At 42.5% G+C, this 24,539-nt stretch overlaps 1 protein-coding gene across 10 annotated transcripts in view; it reads left to right on the forward strand.

Annotated features, from left to right (window-relative positions):
• Positions 1-24,539, forward strand: part of Esrp1 (epithelial splicing regulatory protein 1) — a 57,390-nt gene that overhangs the window by 24,079 nt on the left and 8,772 nt on the right. For 3 of the 10 annotated variants that reach the window (XM_006974936.4, XM_076563892.1, XM_076563891.1), the window contains exons 10-14: positions 2,287-2,588; positions 3,418-3,636; positions 5,719-5,917; positions 10,051-10,219; positions 20,207-20,357. In XM_006974936.4, coding sequence (XP_006974998.1) covers positions 2,287-2,588; positions 3,418-3,636; positions 5,719-5,917; positions 10,051-10,219; positions 20,207-20,357 — 1,040 coding nt within the window. The remainder of the gene's footprint in view (positions 1-2,286; positions 2,589-3,417; positions 3,637-5,718; positions 5,918-10,050; positions 10,220-20,206; positions 20,358-24,539) is intronic. The other 7 variants (XM_015993834.3, XM_076563895.1, XM_015993832.3 and 4 more) reach the window with 3 other exon arrangements.

Here is a 24,539-nt window from a genome sequence, read left to right on the forward strand (position 1 = left end):
GGCAGAGCCAGGAGGACCTCTGTGATTTCGAGGCCAGCCTGGTCTACAGAGCCAGATCCAGGACAGGCTCCAAAACTACACAGAGAAACCCTGTCTCAAAAAACAAACAAACAAACAAATCTAAGATGCACAAAATACTGACTTTTTTTTTAAGATTTGAATTTTTATTTTGTGTGTATGAGTGTTTTTCCTGCATGTGTGTGCACATGCTTGTACTTGGTGCCTGAGGAGGCCAGACAGTGTTGGAGCCCCTGGAACTGGAGTTAAAGAAAGCCCCCCCCTGGGTGCTGGTACCTGAACCCAGGTCCTCCGGAAGGGCAGACAGTGTTCTTTAACACCTGAGCCATCAGTCCAGCTCTTTTTGATTTTTCAGATGGTTTGAGTTCATAGCCCAGGCTGTCCAGGCACTCTTCCTCCCTAAGCCTTGCAGTGTTCGTATTAGAAGCATGAGCCGCATTGCCTGGCTGATTTTTTTTTTTTCTTTTAAGGTAATTTTTAGATGTCTACTTTGTAAGCTTCTGTTGTTTGGTTCATGTGGGTTAAAAACTTTGTTTCTTTTAATACATTCTAAACAGCACATGTTCAATTTCATTAATGTTAATTGTATGCAGTATTGTACATACAATGGTTTTGTTTGGTTTTTGGTTTTTCGAGACAGGGTTTCTCTGTGTAGCCCTGGCTGCCCTGGAGTTCGCTCTGTAGACCATGCTGGCCTCAAACGCAGAGATCCCCCTGCCTCTGCCGCCATGTGCTGGGACTAAAGGTGCGTCCCGCTGTTCCACTGCTGGCTTCTATACCAGGTGTTTACACATCCCTACCGAACTCCTGGAGCTGACTTTTCATTTTAAGTATGTTGTGAAGTTTCATATGTTTGGGTGTACTGATCTTAGGATGGGTCTCTGAAAGTAGGAGAGCTGAATCTGAGAACTGAAGCCTTTTTAATAGACTTTTGACCAGCTGTCAGATTATGCTAGGCTGACTTTCATAAAATGCAGAATCTCACATAATAGAGCACTGGTGAATCTTTTCAGCTGTCAAACTTGTTTTCTACAAAAGTATTCTTTTCTTCCAACTTTCTAGTTCCTTTTCTTTTCTGCTACTTTCTTTGGCTAAATCCTAAGACTTCAGAGTGGAAGGCTTTACTTTTTACTCGGTTTCTGAAGTTCCACAGCAGTATTTGACATTGACTGGGAGCAGCTGATGTGTTTGGAGTGGCCAGGTTCTTCCTGTGCCCTGGACTCTGAGGGTAAACACATTGCAGACTGGGACAGTGAGTTCCCTGGATTTCATTGTCTGGGCATGGAGTGATAAGCATTGTCTGTTGAAGAGAGTGGTGTTGGTGGGAGTGTGCAGATGTGCCTGTCGGGGCTTGCCCCATGCAGGGGCATACAGATGCTATGGTAAACACTGGAACTGTGCACATGTGTTTTTGTTATTCTCTATAAAATTTTCTTAATTAAAGGTAATGAAATTATAGACACCATGTGCTTTATTAACCTAATTCATTCTCATAGTTTATGAAGTTGTTCATTTAGCAGATGTGGAAACTAAGACATAGATGTTAAGCTTGAATAAAATCTGTTCTAGTAGACAGCATAGCTTAGAGGAGACCTAGGTTTCTGGATCTAGGACTTGTGCCTTTTGTTGAACATTGAATGCATTAGGCAAAAGCTCTGGCACTGAGCTTGATCCCCACCGAGGACCTAGGCGTCTGTAAGTACCGTGATCTTTTTCCTGGCTGTCTGTGAGAAGACTGGGTGGACACTCCCATTTGTCTGGCCAGCTTCCTAAGTTAAGAGGGGCACTTTAGAAAAGTCTTTGGGAAGAGTTTCAAAGTCACAGGAAGGGAATTCTGAGTCCTAGGATGTTATAGTTAAGAATCCAGTGGCAAGCCAGGCAGTGGTGGCACACGCCTTTAATCCCAGCTCTCGTGAGGCAGAGCCAGGTGGATCTCTGTGAGTTCGAGGCCAGCCTGGGCTACAGAGTGAGATCCAGGACAGGCACCAAAGCTACACAGAGAAACCCTGTCTTGAAAAACAAAAACAAAACAGAAAAAAAAGAATCTAGCAATGGCGTGGATCTTCACTATAGATTCAGAACATTGCCAGAAGGGCCTTGGATGTGGCTCAGTGGTAGAGCGCATGCCTGATAGGGTAAGGTGCTGGGTTTGATTCCATGCATCATGCGCATGCTGTTGGGAGTTTTATCATTTATCAAATTTTGTTAGATAGCTATCTTAACTCCTTCTCCTTGTGTTTTCTAATACTCATTTTCTAATACTCATAGGGACGTCCAATGAGGTAGCCCAGTTCCTCTCCAAGGAAAATCAAGTCATTGTCCGCATGCGGGGCCTGCCTTTCACAGCCACCGCGGAGGAGGTGGTAGCCTTCTTCGGACAGCATTGCCCCATCACTGGAGGAAAGGAAGGCATCCTCTTCGTCACCTATCCAGATGGCAGACCGACTGGAGATGCTTTTGTGCTCTTTGCTTGTGAGGAGTATGCTCAGAATGCCCTGAGGAAGCATAAGGACTTGCTGGGTAAAAGATACATCGAGCTCTTCAGGAGTACTGCGGCGGAAGTTCAGCAGGTCAGTGTCACGGGGTCTCCTGGGACCTTTGCATTAACTTTTTATTTTATTAAGTTGTAGTATGCATCCATATATTAAGTTCCTAAATAGAAATTACCTAGACACAAGAAAGAAATAAATAAAAAAAAATTAAAGAACTGGCATGGTGGTACCTGAGGCCGTTTTTGAGTTTAGACTTGGACTGTGAAGATAATGCTAAGGGAACACTATGTGAAATGTACTTAGTGAAAAGAAGTTGAAGAATAAATGACCACAAAAGTCCACATCCAGCAGTCTGCCTAGATTTTTACATATGTTAGCCCAGATAGACACCGCCTAGTAAGTACATTTTAGTATATGGAGTGTGTGCTTTTATTGTAAAGACGGGGTCTCATTATGTAGCCCTGGTTGACCTAAAACTCACTATATAGAGCAGACCAGCCTTAAATTCATGGACGGCCCTCTTGTATCTGCATCCCGAGGGCTGGGATTGCAGGCCGGTACTACCATGTATTTGATAGAAGTGGACATCACACTTTCCCAGAAGAAATGCATGAGGCCTTCCTTCATCAGGGCTTCTCAGACTTCTTCTTCACACTTACATACCCCCAAGGATCCCGAGAACCAGTGATGTTTTGTGATAGTTGTGTAGTGGAGCCATGAGTATGCCTCAGCACATCCCCACACCCTGAGGATTTGACCCGGGGTCTCCTCCACCCTCATGTGGGCTCCACAGCTCTGCTCCCACTAGATCCTGCATTTTTACCAGCATTCCTGGGGACACTGGTGGTGCTCTGTAGGACACAGGAGCAGCAAGACTGAAGTCGCTTGTGTTTTGTCTTGTATGTAGGTGCTGAACCGATTCTCCTCAACGCCTCTGATTCCACTTCCAACCCCTCCCATTATCCCAGTACTACCTCAGCAATTTGTGCCCCCCACAAATGTAAGAGACTGTATACGTCTGCGAGGTCTTCCCTATGCTGCCACAGTAGAGGACATTCTGGACTTTCTGGGGGAGTTTTCCACAGATATTCGTACGCATGGGGTTCACATGGTATTGAATCACCAGGTAAGGAAGTTGATTATTGGAAGACGTGTTTGCCCATTCTTTCTGGTGGTCAAGGTCCCCCTTCTAGGAAGAGTGCAATAAATAGTCCAAAGTTTTACATTGTCTTTAAGAAAAGATTTGGCTGTAAGTGTAAGAAATCTTTAGGATATACTCCAAAAACTAGCCTGCTATTAGTGTGATAGTTGAAATTCAGCTCTGTTTCTTTCATTACAGAAATCTGTTCCGTTATCAGCAGTATATTATGAGTGTATACAGCGTTTTCCTGTTGTAGCTACTCAACTTGCAACTCTTCTGTTTTGATGTGAGAGTGGTCACAGACCAAACGTAAGCAAAGCGCTTACTTACCCACATTCTGAAGTACTTCATATCCTCAGACGTTACAAATGACTGACTTCAGATTCTTTTCAGATACGTGTTAGACATCCATTTTCATTCAGCTGAATGAGGACCTGGAGAGTTACACTCCGAGGCAGTGTATGAATATTAGTCTTAGCTGCATCAAAGAATAATTGCAAAGCTTTTCTATAAAAGGCTGGCTGAATTCTTTCCATATGCCCGGATGTATTTACTTCCTTGCTTGGTGCTACTTCAGGTCTGGTGAAACAACAGAATTAATCCTCCTAGGTATTTTGTGCTGTCTTAAGCAGGAGAACATTCCAAATACTCACAGGCGACGTAGTACTAGTTTAAAACTCAGGAACTCTGTTAAAAGCAAAGAATTTAATTTTGGAAAACAGTCATTTTCTCAGATTATTAATGGATTGAGTACAAACCTGCAGTGGAAATACTAATTTTTTCTGACCGCTGGTTTCCCACTTCTTGCCACTTGGAGTTTGTTCACTTTTATAACGATCTCCCTACTTCTCGGGCCCAGGTAGTCCAAGCTCCTGAGCCCACGCACAGTCTACACCACATGTGTTCCTCTCCCACTGGAGTCTGTGTGAGCCACACACCTTCTTCATCTGACCACTCGGAGCACGCTTCACTGTTAGGAACCCTTTGAAACAGAACTCAGTCCTTCCAGTCACTGTTATCTAATAACCCCGGGCCCATTACCTTTTGATTAACAACAGTAGACAGGTTTGCCTCTCCTTTGACCTCCGTGACCCGTGAGAAAATGCTCCTTTGATGATGACCAAGTTCTTATCTGCCTGGAAAATGTTAGGTTTTCATCATGGACTGGTTTGTTGCTAATTTCCCTGGTATGGTGACTATTATGGTAACTTGCATGGTAATCATTTGTAAAATGGTATAATATTATAAATGTTCCCTAGGAGACTTGGAGAACTAACTTTAAAAATAGTCCTATAAACTGGTTCTTTTTTTCCTCTCCAATGTTGTTCATGTAAAAAATATTACCAAGGTGTTCTACTTGTATGTAACACAAACTGAGAGGCTTGGTTTTCCAGAGGGGAAGTTTAGCTAACAAAAACTGCCTCTGAATACTTCTATGAGCAGTTGGGAGAGAATGGGAGCATGTGGGAGAGAATAGCTTCTCAGCATCATGGCGGATAGCATCTAGATGCTTAACGTCATACCTTACAACTCCCTGTTACTTGCCTTCAAGATGCATTCCAGCCTAGTCTTCCAGGGGTGAGCGACAAGCTAAAAGGATGTAGCAGGTCAGAGAGGAACCAACAGAGAGCCTGAGGACAACACAGGCTTATTTACTTTCCTGTAGGAGGATATATTACTACTAGCTTTTCTCATCAAATGATATTTAATCGGATTTTTCAGGAGAGGAAAAAAAATCCAATTTATAATCCTATATTTTGAAACTACAGTCACAACGAGACCTTTTAAAGTCCTGTAAATTTGATACTAACTTAATAGGAACCAAAAGGGATCGCTTTCAGCCATGATCTCTCAGAACTTTTTCTTCAAGATTTTGTGGGCCATTCTGGTGATTAGGGAATGAAATCCAAATCAGATTTCAGCAGATCACACTGTCACCCAGATTTAGTGGCTAAACATGTCTTGTACTATGGGTGATTGTCACCTTGCATGCTTTGTAGGCGAGCATTTATTTCCTTGTTGAAGGAGACAGTCTCCTTTTGTTTCTCCTCTTCCCCACACACTCAGGGACGCCCGTCAGGAGATGCCTTTATCCAGATGAAGTCTGCAGACAGAGCGTTCCTGGCTGCACAGAAGTATCATAAAAAAACCATGAAGGACAGATACGTTGAAGTCTTTCAGTGTTCAGCTGAGGAGATGAACTTTGTGTTAATGGGGGGCACTTTAAATCGAAATGGCTTATCCCCACCGCCATGTAAGTTACCATGTAAGTTTGTCTTGGGTCTTGGCGCTCTTCTACGCTGTGTGCTGGTAGGTGCTTAAGCTGCTTTCTGGGCCCTGGTTCTTTCTGAGGCAGGTGAGGTGGTTACAAAAGCCTTTCCCATCTGAAATCACTAGTATCTGGTAATCAGTTAAGACCTTGGTTGTGGACACCCATAATTAGAGATGCTACAAATACCTCCTTTCAAATTATATTCTTGCTTTTCCAGTGATAAGCATTGGGTTTCTGAGGCTTAGTGTGCTCCAGATAAGCACTGACTCTGGGAGGCAACCTGGCTATGTAGATAAATTAATACGCATTTAAAGGTAAAATATACATCTGGTTGGATCCTTTCCTTTCTGTCTTCGTTTATTTTTTACTCACTCATTGTTCTTTTACACGTTAAGCTTTAAGAAGGGTGATTTGATGCCCATTTTCGATTCTTAACTGTTGTGAGCATCTACTGTGTCTTCAGAATGATAACCTGGAGAGCATTCCTGTTGCTTTCCAGGATATCTGGAATGAGCAAGTTAGTAAACTACATTTATATATAAATGCGTAATTGACTTAGCCAATATTTGATTGGATCACAGGATCAGTGCTTAATTCCAAGCTGTGCTCTTGCTCATTGGCAACTGGGTGCAAGCGATCTGGAATCCTGTTTGAGAGGAATAAGCCCCGTAGTCTAGAAGCAAGTTCTAGTTAATGGCTAAGGAGCATTTGGAAACCTGATGTTAAAACATGAGCCTTTTTTTGAAAAATGCAGTTTTAACTTTTAAGTTTATACATCTTTAAGTTCACATAACATGTTGGATATGTTTTAAGAACTTGGGATAGAGTTCAGAGATAACTGGGAAGGTACACTGGGTTGATCTGCTTGATTCTATTAAAATGGGCAGTTATAGGCATGGAGTGTTATTGTGAGGCAAAGAAGGATCTATGCCAATTAACTTGTTTAATAAAGTGTTGTTTGTAGAATGTTTGGTGGGGCTTAATCCTTTTTTTCCCCCTTGGAATTCCTGAATTCTAATCATTTCATTTACCTGCTGCTTGCTGTTGGTAAATATCTAATAGTTATTGTTAATAAGATACAAGGTTTTTTTAGGGTAATACTTGAATGTCTTATGTCTGTAAATCACTGTGGATGTCAGTACCATTTAGCATAATATCCCTTAGTGACGATCTGTCCAATGTCATGAAACAGATTTGCCCATTGTTTCTTGTGCAGTTTATTGTAGAATCAAGTTTTGAGACAGGGTTTCACTATATACTAGGCTGGCCTAGAGCGCAAAATGTAGTCATGTGACCTCGAGGCTCAGTGACTCTCTATCTTATCCTCCTGGGTACTACTAGGAATATAGGTTTGAGCCATGATTCTCAGCCAGCAAAGGAGAAGTTTTAAATCTGTATTTCATAAAAAAAATTATATTTCTGAAGACCTAGTCTTTAAAAACAATGTTTTAAGAATATATTTCTGCAGCTGGGTGAATGGTGGCATATACCTTTAGTCCCAGCACACGGGAGGCAGAGGGAAGTGGATCTCTGTGAGTTCAAGGCCAGCCTGGGCTACAGAGTGAGTTCAGGAAAGGCTCAAAGCTACACAGAGAAACCCTGTCTCGAAAAAACCAAAAACCAGGAGTTCAGTATGTATTTGTTTGTATTCTGCCCATCTGTGCCACCACTTCTAGGTGACTACTCATTATATCACAACCACAAGACTTAAACAAATAGCATGCTCTTTTATATACTCTCCAAGACTTAAAGCAATTTACTGTTGGGGCTGATACTTCCCAGGGAAGATTTTCTTGATGAATTTGGAAAAATGCTGCTATAGTCTTATTACAGTATGGCACTTTAACTCACTTAGAAGTCAGCTTAAGCTGGACGAGGTGGTGCACATCTTTGAGGCCAGCAGGGAGGTATAGGCAGGTAAGAGTTCAAGACCCGCCTGGTCTACATAGCTAGTCCCAGGGCAGCCAAATGTCAAAATCAAAGAAAAAGTCCATTTCACAGTCAACTTTAGTTTTATAGCCCATATATAGATGTGCCTGGTTTCTCTTTTAGGAAAATAAGAAGTAGCCGTATTTCCACTTGAGGAATGGCCAGATCTTCTCAGATCTTGTCTGTGTTATCTTACTTTTCTTTGTTTTGAAACAGAATATATACCTTTTTCTTTACTTTTTTGTGTTGCTGGATCAAACTCAGGATCCTGATCACTCTAAACAAGTACACTACCCCTGAGCTATAGGCCCAACACCTGTTAATGGCATGTAACATGTGTGTACATAATGAGTTTCTTGATGATTTTATAAGCAAGTTATGAGCACAGGCTACATAATTTTGTCATGCTTGAGATCTTGGGGGTTTTGTGTGTATGATGGCTGATAACTGAACCTAGAGCCTTCTCATGCTCCACCACTGAGCCACATAGGTGCCTGGTCCATTCTTCTCAGTTGACAGTGTCAGCGTTCTGTGATCGTGAAGGCCTAACAACATAATTTAAAGGTTTATCATTGTTTAACATTAGCAGAGTTTTCGATCAATGCCAGGTGTGATTGTACTCACGTGAATCCCACCACTAGGGAGGCTGAATAAGAGTTATGAGTTCGAGGCCGGCCTGTGCTAGATGATGAGACTGTCTCAAACATTCAAGGCTGTTTATGTAGTACAGTTGTAGCATGCTTACCTAACATGCACAAACCCCTGGGCTGGGCCCATGACACTGTAATAGATAAGTATATACACACATGCTTACTTAGATGTTGAACCAGAATCCATGGTAATAACTGCCCACCATATTCTTCATAATGAAAGAGAAACTTCCAAGAACAAAGAAAACCAGAAGTCATCCTAGAGACTTGTGTGTAAACGTCTTACAGAATCTAATGGATCTCAATGTGCTGTTTAAAGTCAGGAACCCTAGATTCTGTCAGCTTAGTTATTCATATTCTAGTCAGTGCATATGGTCTTTCTAGTGTATTCATGCTATTTGGAAAGCTAGTGATCACGACCAGCTCCAGTTTTAGGGAGTTTCAGATCAAGGAAAATGCAGGATAACTAGAAGATAGAGGAAATTCCTCACTCCTCCCATGGTGCTAGGGATTGAACCCAGGGCCTAACCATGCACTGCACTTAACTATACCCTCAGCCCCTAGATTTCATTTATTCAAAATTTGAGCCACCTTTTGTACATGTGGGGTTTGGTTCGTTTGGTTTTGATTTCGTTGTTTTGTTTTGTTTTTTGGGTCACACTCTCATGATGTAACCCCATTAGCTCGGTTGAAACGTGCTATATAGAGTAGACTGGTCTCAAAGTCATGACGATAACCGCAGTCTCTGCCTCCTGACTGCTGGCAGTATAGATAGGTACGCACCACCAAGCCCAGCTAAGCCAGTTTTTTATCAGCTGGTTTGGGGAAAGCGTTATGTATCTATTTCCTCTGGGCTGTTTCCTAAGGTGTAGATGAGCTTCAAAGCCTGTTTTTTGGATGAACATAATGTAGCGTTTATCTGGTCCCTGGAAACAGTTCCTGAGACACATGTGCTTTGGCACAGTGCATGGTGCAGCGATTTAGCCTAATATCTTTGATTTCGTGTCATACTAAAGGGTAAAACTTCCATAAAATCAGAAGGAAGTTGCTTGGGATGCAAAGAACTGTGATGGTTTTTTCATTTAAAATATATAGCTGAGGTAGGGTGACGGCTCAGCAGGTATGAGCATTGACTGTTCTTGGTTTCGGTTTTCAGCACACACATGGTAGCTCACAGCTGCCTTTAACACCCCCATGGGCTTCCAGAGGCTCTTGCCTGCATGTGTTGCACATTAACACACACAGGTATATCCATAGACACATAAAAATGATCTTTATAAGCCGGGCAGTGGTGGTGCACACCTTTAATCCCAGCACTCGGGAGGCAGAGCCAGGCGGATCTCTGAGTTCGAGGCCAGCCTGGGCTACCAAGTGAGTTCCAGGAAAAGACTCAAAGCTACACAGAGAAACCCTGTCTTGAAAAACAAAACAAAACAAAAAAATGATCTTTATAAACTATGTAGGTGGGGAGGAGAATGTGGCGTGAGTGCTAACATCCGTGGTAGCTGTTGCAAACGTGGCTCAGAGTCTCTCTCTTTGCTTATTTAGGCCTGTCTCCTCCCTCCTACACATTCCCAGCTCCTACAGCAGTGATTCCTACCGAAGCTGCCATTTATCAGCCGTCTCTGCTCTTCAGTCCACGGGCGCTGCAGCCCTCCACCGCATACTACCCAGCAGGCACTCAGCTCTTCATGAACTACACAGCATACTATCCCAGGTAAGGTTATACAGGAAGTGACAGCGAGGGACGGAAACAAAGGACTCCTTTGAGAACCAGTGTGTGAGCTCACAAAAGAATATTGTCTCTCGTTGAAGGTTAGCGTGGCGGCCACAGCTTCTGGTCATGTCTCTGACCAATAGGTCGTTTTAAGACAGACTGGAGTTTATTATGCATTTTGCGGTATGTGACTAGAATAGTCTTCAGACTGACCAGGAGCTCAGCTCTCCCTTCCACCTCCTGTTACTGGACTGCAAGTGGGTAGTAGGATCAGGTGGTAACAACATGGAGATGAATCACAAAACAATAATTCATAATGGGAACAACTGTATTTTTTTTTTTTAGCTTGAATGTCAGCTGGTAATAAATATAGTTGCTTTAAATTTCCCAATGCTTGTATTCTTTACTCCTTAAATAAATACTATAAACAAATTCAGGTTGAAATTACTCAGTGTTTTCCTAGGGTCTGCGTACTTTATGTCTTTACTTCATTTCCATTGCAGCCAGTTTCTGGGAGGTGGAACTGTGTAACGGAGAGGCGTACGCTGGGGAGTTGGAAGCCTTGTCTCAATGTCAGTGTTTTTTTTTTTTTTTTTTTTTTTTTTTTTTGGTTTTTTCGAGACAGGGTTTCTCTGTGTAGCTTTGCGCCTTTCCTGGAGCTCACTTGGTAGCCCAGGCTGGCCTCGAACTCACAGAGATCCGCCTGGCTCTGCCTCCCGAGTGCTGGGATTAAAGGCGTGCGCCACCACGCCCGGCAATGTCAGTGTTTTATTCATTGGCTTGTTTTTCCTTTTATTTCTCCTCCCTCTATTTTTTAAGGACAGGGTCTCACTTTGTACCCCTTGCTGTCTACGCTATCCTCAGATTGTCAGTAATCCTCCTGCTTCTGCCTCCCAAGTGCTGGGGTTACAGGTGTGTGCTAGCATACCAAATCTGTATTTCTTTAAAATTACACATGCACACACACATGCCAGTGTGCACAGGAGAAAGTTAGAACGACTTGGAGACTCCACTGTGTGGTCCCAGGGGTGAAACAAAAGTTGGTTGTTTGCGTCTTATCAAATGATGTGATTGGTGAAGGTTTTTGGAATCTCTTTTACATCTGTGTGTGGTTCTAACTTGGGTATATAGAAACAATTCTAATGATCGGGGTTTGGGTTTTTCAAGACAGTGCAGCCCTGGCTGTCCTAGAACTTGCTCTGTCAACCAGGCTGCCTTCAAACTCAGAGATCCAGAAGCCTGCCTCTGCCTTCTGAATGCTGGGATTAAAGGCATGTGCCACCACCGCCCTGCCTAATCCTCAGTTTTAAAGAATTTTCAGTACCTTTGTTTATCCAGTTGTAAGCTTTCTTTATTCATATAAAACTTTCAGTTTTGTAAATCATTAGGTGTTTATAGCAGGGTTTGTTTTTATCCTAAGTATCTTTAGACTGGTATTTTGAGGATATTTACGCATCTGTATGTGAGGCTTTTGATAATGGCCCAAAGCCAGTTTGTTCTGTTCCTCCTGTCTGTCTGTCCTTCCCCTGCTGTCTGTCTGTCCTGTCCCTGCTGTCCTGCTGCTGTCTCCTCTCCCACTGTGGAGTCTTCCAGCAGGGAACCGGAAGGCTGGGGTCTGTCTCCCAGTAGAACCAGTTAGCCACACTTGTTGATCAGGCGCTTTGAGAATCTGCTGGGGAGTAAGAATGGGATTAAAGCCTCGATGATTACCAGGAAGTTGTCTTTTAAGAGCTTAGAATGGCTCCAAAGGGGCTGGGCTGGGCTGGGGTGGGGTGCACACTTCATGGTAAAGTGCTCACCTAGTGTGTGGAAGGCAGTACATTTGACTCCGTGAGTGCTGAGGTGGGCTGGCCTCTAAACCCTGTATGAACGCTTATTGTTGGTGGGCTCTTTTGTCAGGACACTCTTTGTCTGCCTCTTTAAGTCTTCTAAATGTCAGGACTAAAAGATGATGAGCCCCTGATGTAGTTCCTCCGCCTCTAGTATGTTTCCGTAGTCACCTCCATTACTGACTCAACTGCCTGGGCCTTGTTGTAAGAAGGACTCTCTTAGAAATGACCGTGAGTGTTGAATTGAAATGCCAGAGATAAGAAGAACTAACATGGATGTCTTAATCATTTCTCTAAGTTTGGGACCATGCCTTTGGATGAATACTTTTTTTTCCACCTAGTAGTTTTAAAATTTTGGATATACTCATCATTATGTCTAAGAGGATAGATGTATAATGAGTAAAAGACTTTCATCTTGAATACTGCCTAGCCCAAAAAGTCATTATTAGTTTAAAAACATACACGCGTGTATTTCCCTTTTTTTTTTAAAGGTTTATTTATTTATTATGTATACAGTGTTCTGTCTGCATGTATGCCTCCTCACCAGAAGAGGGCACCAGATCTCATTATAGATGGTTGTAAACCACCATGTGGTTTCTGGGAATTGAACTCAGGACCTCTAGAAGAGCAGCCAGTGCTCTTAACCCCTGAGCCATCTCTCCAGCCCCCAATACATGTGTATTTCTAAACATGTACCTGCTTCTTTTTTAAAAGCTAGTCAGATGTCAGGCGTGGTGGTGCAAACTTTTAATCTTCGAACTCAAGGCAGGCAAATCTCTGATTTGAAGGCCAGCCTCATCTACTTAGTGAGTTCCAGGACAGCCAGGACTATAGAGGAGGAAGTACCTATATCTAAAAAAAAAAATGAAACAAGCCTGTCATGATGATTCATGCCTTTAATCCCAGCACTAGAGAGGCAGAGGAAGGGAATCTGAGTTTGTAGCCACCAGCTTGGTGTACAAAGTGAGCTCCAGGACAGCCAGGACTACACAGAGAAACCCTGTCTTGGGGGGATACACACACACATATACACACTCCATAATATAACAGTTTCTTTATTTTTAAACAATAAAGCTTATAATTTTCTCTGTATCCCAAATTTCATCTTTAATGCTTAACTTCTATAGGAGGATTCAGACATGAAATTTCTGAATTGAAGATCCATGCTTTAGATTTATCTATCCTATTGCTTCTGGATTGATACACACACACATATCTTAGGGTTTCTATTGCAGTGATAAAACACCATGACCAAAAAGCAGCTTGGGGAAGAAAAGGTTTATTTGTCTTACACTTCCATATCACTGTTTATCATCGAAGGAAGTCAGGATTCTGGAGGCAGGAGCTGATTGATGCAGGGGCCATGGAGGGGTGCTGCTTACTGGCTTGTTCCTCATAGATTGCTCAGCCTGCTTTCTTATAGAACCACAGAACCGCCCCCCCCCCCCCCCCCCCCCCGCAGCCAAGGGATGGCACCACCCACCATGGACTGGGCCTTCTCCCATCAGTCACTAAGAAAATATCCCATAGCTGGATCTTATGGAGTCATTTTCACAATTGAGGTTCCTTTCAGATAACTCTAGCTTGTGTCAAGTTGACGTAAAACAACCAGCATTTTTTATTTTTATATATGTAGTATATAACTTATTTATTTATGCATATGTGCACAGAGTTAGAGGTGGTTGTGAGCCACCCAGTGATGGGCATGAGAACCAAGCTTTGGGTCCTCTGGAAGAACACTGAACATTCTTACCACAGAGCCATCTCTCCAGCCCTGGATTAACTCTTAGTGTGTTTATTAATTTCCCTAATTCTAATGGCATTGCCTGCACAAGCACATGAACTTACTACAACATGGGGTATTTATTTTCATGCTGTAAATCTCTCCAGTTCCCACCCTGGACCATGTTTGAGCCTTAGGCCTTTATACAAGCAGGGTAAATACTGAGCTCTCAGCCTGGAGTCGTTTAAAACTAAAATTTAAAAATAAAATATTTGGACTACGGAGATGTCTCCGCAGGTCAAGGCATTTGCCACCAAGACCAGTGACCAGAGTTCATTGATCAGGCCCCCTCGTGAAAGAACTTGCACATGGAGAAGTTCTTTATTAAATTTAAATATTTTTTTTTTAAAATAACAAGTATATTTGCCAAGCATGGTAGCTCACACCTTTAATCCTAGCACCTTGAAAGGTTGAGGTATGAGGATCACTACGAGTTCTAGATTAGCATGGCTACAGAGACCCTGTTTCACAAAACAAAAAAATACTTTAGTACTTGAGATACACCGACATTAACTAGTAACCTGGTGTGACCATTAGGCCGTTGAGACAATGGAAACAATTGGGTACAGAGCATGATCCCATTCTTTCTTTTCCTTTGTCTACCAAAAACATGTATTTAAATTGGTACGTAAATTTTGTGTAAGTTTACAGCCTTAAAGAAAAACTTCATCATATGAATGTTTGAGTGGATTTGACCAGTCACGGCCAGAAGGCAGAGTTTGTCCCTGTCCTCCCTCCCGTGATGGTCTCTGAGCCTTGGGGGAGGGTGTGTTAGAGATGTCCCATTTGGGGTTGCACACTCGACTCTCTGCACCTTGACCAGTTGTGAGTTTCTGCGTTCACCTCTGTCCACTTCTGAGGAGGAGAGACCCTGGGCTTCGTGCTCTTGGGGCACCTTGCATAGAGGGAGCCGTGGTAGCGTCGCACTGTCCTGTCTTCACAGTCATGGTGATGTAGTGGTTTCCTCTTCCTCTTGCTCTCATCCCTCTCTCGGGCCTCTCCCCCAGGACCGTCACCCAGATCAGGCGCAGTCTTCACCAGCTTCTCTTATGTGGCCCGAACTCACCATGGGAAGCGCCTTGAGTTCAGTGTGGTCCTGACTTCTCATTGGTACCCATTTCATTCTTTTCTAGTGCTGTCAAGTCCTTAGCATTTGTAGAACTTAAATCATTCATTCCAAGTGTGAGTGAGAACTGACACATTGACGCGTGAAAATCTCAACCCTCTAAAGTTCCTGGCAGTCTCGCTTTATGTTAGTAGTTGAAGCATAGTTTGAGAACCTGGTGCTTGAGTTCCTTACATTCTCTATATTATATCTAATCTTATGTAAAAACGTCCTTATTGTGATAATAAAAGATGTCACACTCCTAATATATACTAGGCAACAGTCAAGATTTGCATTTACATTTTTGTGTGGATCCAGACTCCCACCTCCACCCCACCGCTATGTATGGGTGTGTGTGCATGTATGTACTTTTGTACATGTGAAGGCCAGAGATCAGTGTTGGGTCTTCCTCACCTTCACCTTGTATTTTTGAAACAGGGTCCCTCAGCAAACCTGAGCTTGCCAGTTGAGCTGGGTTGACTGGCTGGCCAGCTCCAGGAAGCCACCTGTCTCTGCCTCCCCTGTACCAGGATGACAGATGCAACTAACACCAGCATGTGTGTCTCGTTATGTGGATGTTGGTGGTTGAACTCCATCTCCCTGCTTGATAGCAAGCATCTTATTGATAGTGGTATCTTCTCAGCCCATCCGTTGTTACTTGTTTTGAGATACATATAAAGGTATGTGTGTGTGTGTGTGTGTGTGTGTGTGTGTGTGTGTGTGTGTGTGTGTGTGTGTGTGTTCATCTTTTCTACCTTTCTGAACTCCACTTTTGGTGTCAAATCTAAATATAGGTACAAAAGCTTGATGCACTTTCCTTGAGTTTTTATATTTTAAGCTTTCATATTTAGATAAAGGACTCAATTTGAGTTCACCTTTAATTTTTTTAAACTTATTAGTGGTCTCCCGTGTGGGAGTACAGGCATCTGTGTGTGTTGGCTGGAAACCGAGCTTGTACTCATTTACATGAGTTATTGGGATTAAGCCATCTTGTCAGGTACATCAATTTGAGTTAATTTTTTATAGTATTTCAGATAGGGAGTCTAAATTTGTTGTTCCATAACCACTTAACAAGCTGAACTTTGTGTTTATTGGTTTTGTTTATTTCTTTGTTTTAGTGTATAATAAATTTGTCCGTGGCTGGGTAGTGGTGGTGCACGCCTTTAATCCCAGCACTCAGGAGGCAGAGGCAGGCAGATCTCTGTGAGGTTGAGGCCAGCCAGGGCTACACAGAGAAACCCATCTTAAAAACCCAAAAAGAAATAAATGTGTATGTGTGCCCCGAGCACATCTACAGGTTAAGGGCAATCTTGGTACCTTCTCCCTTTTTGTGTGAGGCAAATCTAGTTAGACTTCAAGCTTCCAGAGACCCATTTGTCTTCATTTCCTATATGGCCACCACTGAGACAGCTGCATATGCTCCCACATCCAGCTGTTTACGTCTGTTCCTGTGATTTGATCTCAGGTCCTCACACAGGGCAAACACCTTACCTCTTAAGCCATCTCCCTTGCTTTGTTTTTAATTGTGGTACTGGGTACCACACTGAAGTTCTCATGCAAGTTAAACATGCTCTCTGCTACTGAGCTACATTGAAACTTATAATGCCCGTGATCCTAACACTCAGGTTGAGGCAGGAGGATTACAAATTTGGAGTCAGCCTCAGCTATTTATTACATTTGATCTTAACTAAAAAGGTATGGATTATACTGGGCATTTTTCATGATGACTTTGAAGTTGGTGAAGAACCCTTTTTTCTTTTTTTTAAATTTTGTGTGGGTGCACCCATGCTCCTGTCATATTAAGGGTTTGGGGTTAGAAGAAAGCCTTTGGGAGTTAGTATCCACCCTCTACTTTATCGAACAAGGTCTCCTCATCTCAGCTGCCGGGCAGTGTACCCCAGGCTGACGGGCTTGTTGCCAGTTTTTCTATCTCCGCTTCTCATCTCATCATATGAGAGGTGCATCAGTGCCTCCAAGTTTTTGTGTGCCAGGAGCCGGACAGGTCATCAGGCTTGCACAGCAGATGCTTTTAGCAGCTGAAACATCTCCCCGACTCAGGGAATGGAGAATCTTAACAAGGCTCAAGCTTCTAAACCTGGCTTGTCGGTTCTTTGGGGGAACACCTCGCCTAGCCCAGGCTGGCCTTGAACTTGCTGTACAGCTGAGGATGACTTGTACTCCTGCTTCCAACTTGAAACAGGTCCAGAGCATGAGTTTTATGAATACGTAGTGTTCAACTCATGTGCTTCTGTGTGTGTTTTCCCCTGGGAATGTTCCTTTTGATGTTACTATAAATTGTTTTTAATTGTGGTGGTGTTTGTTGTCTTATATGGAAAAGCAATTAATCGTTGTGTTCTTTAAAATGTTCCAACTTGTTAGTCCTATTAGGTTTTTTAGTAACTGTCCTTTGATTTTTCTATATAAAGTTACATTTGAATCTGACATTTTTATTGTAAAATGTGTTCATTTTGCTCTTCATTTGAGTAATCCCTGCAAAGTCTTGGAATTCAGATTTTAGGTTGTAGAAATTTCTTCCCTCTCAAGGAGATAGACAGGTTCCTCGAGTTTCCTTATGGCTTCTAGAATCTAATAGGTAATTATAGTTTTGAAAAATGAGACTAGAAGCTGAGTAGTTGTGGCATACACTTTTAATCCCAGCACTCAGAAGGCAGAGGCAGGCGGACCTCTGTGAGTTCAAGGCCAGCTTGGTCTACAGAGTGAGTTCCAAATTTAGAGAAGATCTTTAGGCAAAAGCAATAAAATACAATAGGATAATGTATATAAATAAGATGCTAGGAAAATAATAAGACTTCCAGGGCTATGCAGAGAAACTCTGTATCAAAAAACTGAAAGAAAGAAAAGTGAGATGAAATTGAAGTTGTGTTAAATGTCATTGGAATAATTGCTACCTCAAGATCTGAACAAATTAATTGTCTTGTATAATGTTAAATTTTGAATTGGGGCTTCCTAAAAGATTTCTCTTAATAGCATATGCACAGGTGCACAACCTATAGGGTAAATGTGCAAGTCAGAGGACAACTTTGTGGGATCAGCTGTCACCTTCCGCTTCTGTGTGGATTTCAAGGACAGAACTCACGTTACATGGTTTATGCAGCACGTGCATTTCTCCACTGAGCCGTCAACCCTTATGATGACTACTTGGGTTTTGTTTGTTTGTTTTTGCTTATGAAGCCCATGGTGGTACATGCCTTTAATCCCAGCAGGGAGGCTGAGGTAGGCAGATCTCTGTGAGTTCGAGGTCAGCCTGGTCTACAGAGTGAGTTCTAGGACAGGCTCCAAAGCTACCCATAGAAACCCTGTCTTAAAAATAAAAAGGCAGCATCTCTGCTGTATCTAATTAAATCTATGTTCATTCTGTGTTGGTGTGTGTGTGCATGTGCTGGGTCTCTCTCTCCACCACATGGGTCCCAGGGATCAGACCTGACAGCAAATGCCTTTCCCCTCTAAGCTGTCTCTCTCACTGGCCCCTTATCTGCTTCCATCTTGAATATATTTTGAAGGTGCCAAAGACTCCAAACTGAATTTATAGAAGATTTTCAGACAAAAGCAATAAAATGTGATAGGACAGTATATGAAAATAAATATGCTAGGGACATGACAAGACTTTCATATCTTTTATAGAAGCGTCTAGGTTGTATTGAAATATGTGGTCTTTGTATATTAGATTTATATCAGATACTTGGTATGAAAAGATATACTTTGAATATTGGTTAAATATGAAGAAAATATTGAACTTGAGAGATTAGTGTGGTTTTCTCATTTGACAAAGTGCTAACTGATACGTTTTCAGTAGGAAATTATCTCACCTCTGTAAAAATGCGGAGGTGTTGGCTTTAGGGGCAGAGCATTAGATGCCATTCAGCACACACCCTAATTCTAGTGTCGATTGCACAAGTCTCTTAAGTAGTGATATCAATGTTGGTTTTCATTAAAATCACTTGAATTAATTGCTTTACTTATTGGTACAGTCATGGGGCATTTGGCTTTCTTGAGTCTTGGATTTGTAATTTGGATGGGTGGACAGGCGGGCTCTCTTCAGAAGTGTGAAGTTCTCCTAGGGTAATTCAAATTTGTCACATAGTTGAGGTCACTGATTTAGAGACCTAAAGGTTTAGTGCCCGGTGCCCTGTGCTGTTTTCTAATATTTAATAAATGATAATAAGAGTAAGAGAATGTCACAGAATCTTATTCATCAGATGAAGACCGGATATGTTAAATCCTCTCTGAGAACATTGCTGTGAAACTGCAGGTGTCGACTGCCCCTGTGTGACAGCAAATGAACGGTTTCTGGGCTAATTAACGTAATCTGTGGGCTAGAGGCACATCTGCTAACCTACTTGTTAGAATTACGTAGAGGGCTACTCTGTAGTGGTACAGTTATCTCTGTGGGAAGATGACCAGAGGTTCCTGATCTAAAGTTGGAGTCAGTATTGCTTCTTAAGTTCATGACTGGGTTAAAAAATATTCCTGTACGTATTTCAAATTGAAATGATCTGGACTCCAATTGTAGAAAGCCAATTGGGAGGGACTCTCATAAAGCTGACTGGTGAGTTCATTAATGAGACTAATATAATGGTCGCTAGAGGTACATCATGAGCCTGGCACGGACAAGTCTTGCACTTCTGGGAGGAAATGGCTGCAGATAATGCCAGGAGGCCTCATTTGTTTCAATGGCGATCAGCTCGGCTTGCTAAGTGTCCCTTCTAACTCTTTCCCTCCCCTGTTTTTAAAGAGTCACACTGGCAAAAATGGCCCTGGTGTGATCTGCTCTGCTGTGGCATTCTTGGGCTTCATGTCTTCTTGTGCACGTGGGGAGCCGTTGGTTCTTGGGGGCTTTCAGTTCGGACACTTTTGGTCTCTGGCTGGGGTTCCTATTAGTCCCTCATAGCCATGCCTCTTCACGCCTTAATATTCTTGAAAACTGGCTCATTAACCCTCAGTGATCTGGGCTTTGGAAGTGGTGGAGTGGGTGAGATGGCTTAGTTCTTCCTCCTCTCTCTCCTTTGAGAACCTGAGAGGTTCGCGAAAGTCTTGCATCTAACACTGCATTAACCCCACTTCCTCTCCCCTTGGCTGCTGCCGAAACGAGAGGCAGAACCTCTGTGACAATCTTACCTGTCTTAGGACAGATACCTCATCGCAGCAAAAGAAATGGCACCTTCAAAACATCAGTTTCTTAAGTAATATATTTAGAGTAAATGTCCACATTGTGTGTTCCTGTTGGTTCACTGTGCTTTTTCTCCCTTTAGCCCCCCAGGTTCGCCTAATAGTCTTGGCTACTTCCCTACAGCTGCTAATCTTAGCAGTGTCCCGCCCCAGCCTGGCACGGTGGTCAGAATGCAGGGCCTGGCCTACAATACTGGAGTTAAGGAAATTCTTAACTTCTTCCAAGGTTACCAGGTCAGTAGCTTGAAGAAGAAAAATCCTCAGGGCCCTTATTATTAAGATCGGTTTGCCTAAAAATTGCAGCTAGGAAGGAAACTGATTCTCTGAAATGTGTGTACCTGTGCTGATGGATTTGCTTTTTGAAGCGTGTAGATCCGGTCTCTGGTGAAGACCTAACTCCAGGTCCATCCTCCTGACAAGATTAGGGCTTTCCTCTCCTGTCGTAATTCTGGCCCCATAATCCTCTTTCCCTTTAATCTGTCTGTGCTTTTAAAACTTGTGTGCTATGAGAAAGTTCATGAGGGTGAGCAGTATAGGTGTGTGCATGAAGAACAGGGTTGCTAAGGGGCATTTTCCTTGGAATTGTCTCCTCATTCCTTGACTTAAAAGAATAAAATAAGTTGGGCATAGTGGTGCATGCCTTTAATCACAGGAAAAGGCAGGCAGGTCTGTGAGTTCCGGGCCAGCCAGGGCCACAAAGTGGGACACTATCCCAAAAAACGAAAATAAGTAAGTAGATAAATAAAACAATGGGGCTTGAGAGATGGAGGGCCTGCTAATAGTGCTTACTGCTCTTGTAGAGGGCATTGGTTCAGTTCTGAGAACCCACAAGACTGGCTTACAACCATCAGGGACGCACACATGCACTTATATACATGCACACAAGCAAAATTACTCATACACATAAAATAGAATTTTGTTTCACTTTTTGAGACAGGGTCTCACTAGGTAGCTATGGCTGTCCTGGAACTCACTCTGTAGAGCAGGCTCAAACCCACAGGGACCTTCTAAGTGCTGGGATTAAAAGCATGCACCACCACACCTACCTTAATGTTAATTTTTTTTTTTTAAGAAGGCCCTTACCACCAAACCTTGTGACCTGAATTTTGATTCCTGGGATTCACTCATGAATGTTGTCCTGTGACTTCATACATTCTACAGCATACATATGCACCTTCCCAAACACACACAAAATAAGTAGATGTAATTTTAAAATTTGTAAATAAATAAATGGAGTGGTAGGAGTATAGCTTAGTGATAGAGTACTTGTCCAATCTCCAGTACTGCAAATAGTAAAAAATAAATAAAAATAAACATATAAATGTGGAGTTTCAAGCTTGAGTATTTAAAAATCAGGAAACCTCTTCTAATGGCACTGGGGGGAATTGAAAATGAAAAACTTCTGTTTTTCTTGGAAAAAAAAAATAGCCCAGCTAACAGACTTGTTTGGTACTTGGGCTGGGGAGGGGCACTGGCCTCCATGAGACGGCCTGATTCTGCTGCCGCTGACTTTGCTCTCATCCATCTTTGCTGCTTCCTGTGTCCATCGCTGTCTTCTGACTAGGGATAAGCTTTAATTGGCAACAGGTGTGTAACAGTGAATAAAATCTGTTCCTTCCCCATTCGTCTGAGCAAACCTCATGCCTTCCTGAAGTCACTCAAATCTTTCCTCATAGTGCTGAAATTAGCCCGAGTTTTTAGACTAGTCGACTCCAGACGACCCTGCTCATGCACAGCACTGCGTGAGCAAGCTGGGTCTGTGGAGGCCAGTCCACGACAAGGATGTGTTTCCCAAGCATGGTCCATGACTCTGGAGGGCGTGGTCTCAAGTAAAACTGTGTCTGGTTAGATAGCCCCCATCCACCACCCTATTCATCATTGTCTCAAACACTATTTTCTGTCAGAGAGGAGGAAGTCGCCATTTCTTCCTGACGTAGCGTGTTCTTCCGGAAGAACTCCCGGTTCTCGATGGGTCAATAGCGCATTGCTCTTCTCAAATGATTATTCAGCCTCTGGAGGACTGGATGTTAAAAGGTTACCTACAGTCCACCTTTTTCTCTTTATACAGATGTTTTGTGGTTTTGTATTTTGGCTTTTCAAGACAGAGTTTCTCTGTGTAGCCCTGGCTGTCCTGGAACTCACTCTGTAGACCAGGCTGGCCTTGAACTCAAAGATCTTCCTGCCTCTGCCTCCCAAGTGCTGGGAGTAAAGGTGTGTGCCACCACCACCACTCTACAAATTACATACAGAGTTTTTACTAGAAGTGAATTGAAAAAGTTACTCAGTTTTATGGAGAAAATACTTTGACTTTTGTATTTTCCCTTCATAGGAACTCTGATGAATTTTCAAATTTAATGGTCAGCTGGGCTTAATGGTTTAGCTTGATTTGACCAATTTCATTTGCTTTCATATACATACATTAATAATGAGATTAAGCAAAATTAATCTTAGGTAAAAAGTACCATGATTGGCAATTGTAGATACTTATTTCTCCTCAAACACATAATTAGCATCATTTCTAGATTTATGGTCAAATCTGACACGGACTGACAAGATAGCTCAGATTGTAATGATGCTTGCAGTCCAGCCTGACTCCCTGAGCCCTCACGGTGGAGGAAACCACCTCTCCAGAGTTGTCCTCTGACCTCCATCTCTGTGCTATGCCCCATCATGTGTGCTTCAGCATGCCTGTGTGTATGCACATAAATGTACAAAATAATGAAACGTGAGAAAGATTTAAAATTTAAATGACATGCTTCAAAAATGATACATTCTCTTGAATAGCTCCTGGAGTCATTCAAAGTTAGAATTATCTGCTATAATCAGAAGCACAATGATACTACATTATTTCTTCTAGATATTCTGCTCTTGTTTAGAAGTGTTTGGAATTTATTTTATTACTTATTAACTTAGTTTAAGATACACTCATGTAGTTCCGCTGATCTCTGGAGCACTATGTAGATCAGGCTAGCCTTCACCTGGCTGTGATCCTCCGGGCTCTGCTTCCCAAGTGCTGAGCTTATATAGAATCTATAAACTGCATCAGTGAATTGGGATTGCTTTGGGACTCAGTCATCCAAGCCTTCAATAATTCAAGCTGTGAGGCATGAATTCAAATCTTTATACCTGGCCCAATTTCCACTCTCTTTTGAAAGTCCATGCCACCCCATTTGTTGGCTCCTGAGGTAACAGCTGGTTCCTATGGGGTCCTACCTACCTTGACTTTGTCACAGGTGGTAAGATCTGTAGATGACTTCTCTTAAACTATTCCATTTCATATAGTCTGCTTATCTTCACCCACAGTGTACTTGATCGCTGTTGGCCATTTTCTATTGCTCTTGTCTCTAATCTTCCTGCCCCCATCCCACCCCCATCCTTTTTCTCTACTTTCTATCAGGATTTAAGTATGCAGCCCTGGCTGGCCTGGAATTCACAGATCCACCTGCCTGTCTCCCAAATACTGAGACTAAAGGCATGCATCACCATGCCAGTTACTGTTGTTAATGTTTTTATTTCTGGTTCTTTCTGATTAATTTTATATGCTTATATATTATATATTAAGAAAATATTCAGGAAATAATTGGTTGAATAAATGAAATTTGCCAGTGGTGTCCAGTTTTATCTTTTAATTGAATCTAAAACTTGGTGTCATGATGACAAATGTCATTTTAGAAATACATTATCTTTGTTGAGTGTGGTGGCACACACCTTTGATCCCGGCACTTGTGAGGCAGAGGCAGGTGGATCTCTGTGAGGCCAGCCTGGTCTACATAGTAAGTTCTAGGACAGTTAGAGCTACATGGCGAGACTCTTGTCTTGAAAAAAATAAAAGAAAAGAAAAGGGGGGAAAACATACTCTTTAAATAAAGAATTCAGAGCTATTTCCCCGTTAACTTCAGTAACATTTCTCTCATAAACTATTCCAACTTTGTGAATTCCCTCCTTAGGAGAGTAGGGGTACGAAGCTAGCAAGAGTGTGGAGTTTTTAAATAGGGGAAATTCTGATGTGCAGAGTGGCTACCCAACCTTGTAGCTGGTTGTGGTGGCACACACTTGTAATGCCAGCACTTGGGCTTAGCACTAGCCTAAGGTGTATCAAGAGCAGGATGGCCATCCAGCTCCACCAGTGAAGCAGCTTCCTGCTTAGCATGCAGGAAGCCTGGATTTCAGCCTCAACAACTCATAAACCCAACATGGTGCACATGTCCATAAGCCCAGCGCTTGGGAGTAGAGGCGAGAAGATCAGAGTTTGGCGTGGTTTGGGTCTAGGCTGTGGTCTGGAGAAAACTCTGTCAGGAATAAAAGGAAGGAAGGAGATTATGCTGAAGAGAAATGGGGAGTAGAATTTCTGAAGGAGGCAAATACTTGGAAAGCATTCGGCAGTGAGAGGGTTAATTTGGTTGGTAAATTGAAGGC

Source organism: Peromyscus maniculatus, chromosome 2, assembly GCF_049852395.1.
Source record: "Peromyscus maniculatus bairdii isolate BWxNUB_F1_BW_parent chromosome 2, HU_Pman_BW_mat_3.1, whole genome shotgun sequence".
Taxonomy (NCBI): Eukaryota; Metazoa; Chordata; class Mammalia; order Rodentia; family Cricetidae; genus Peromyscus; species Peromyscus maniculatus.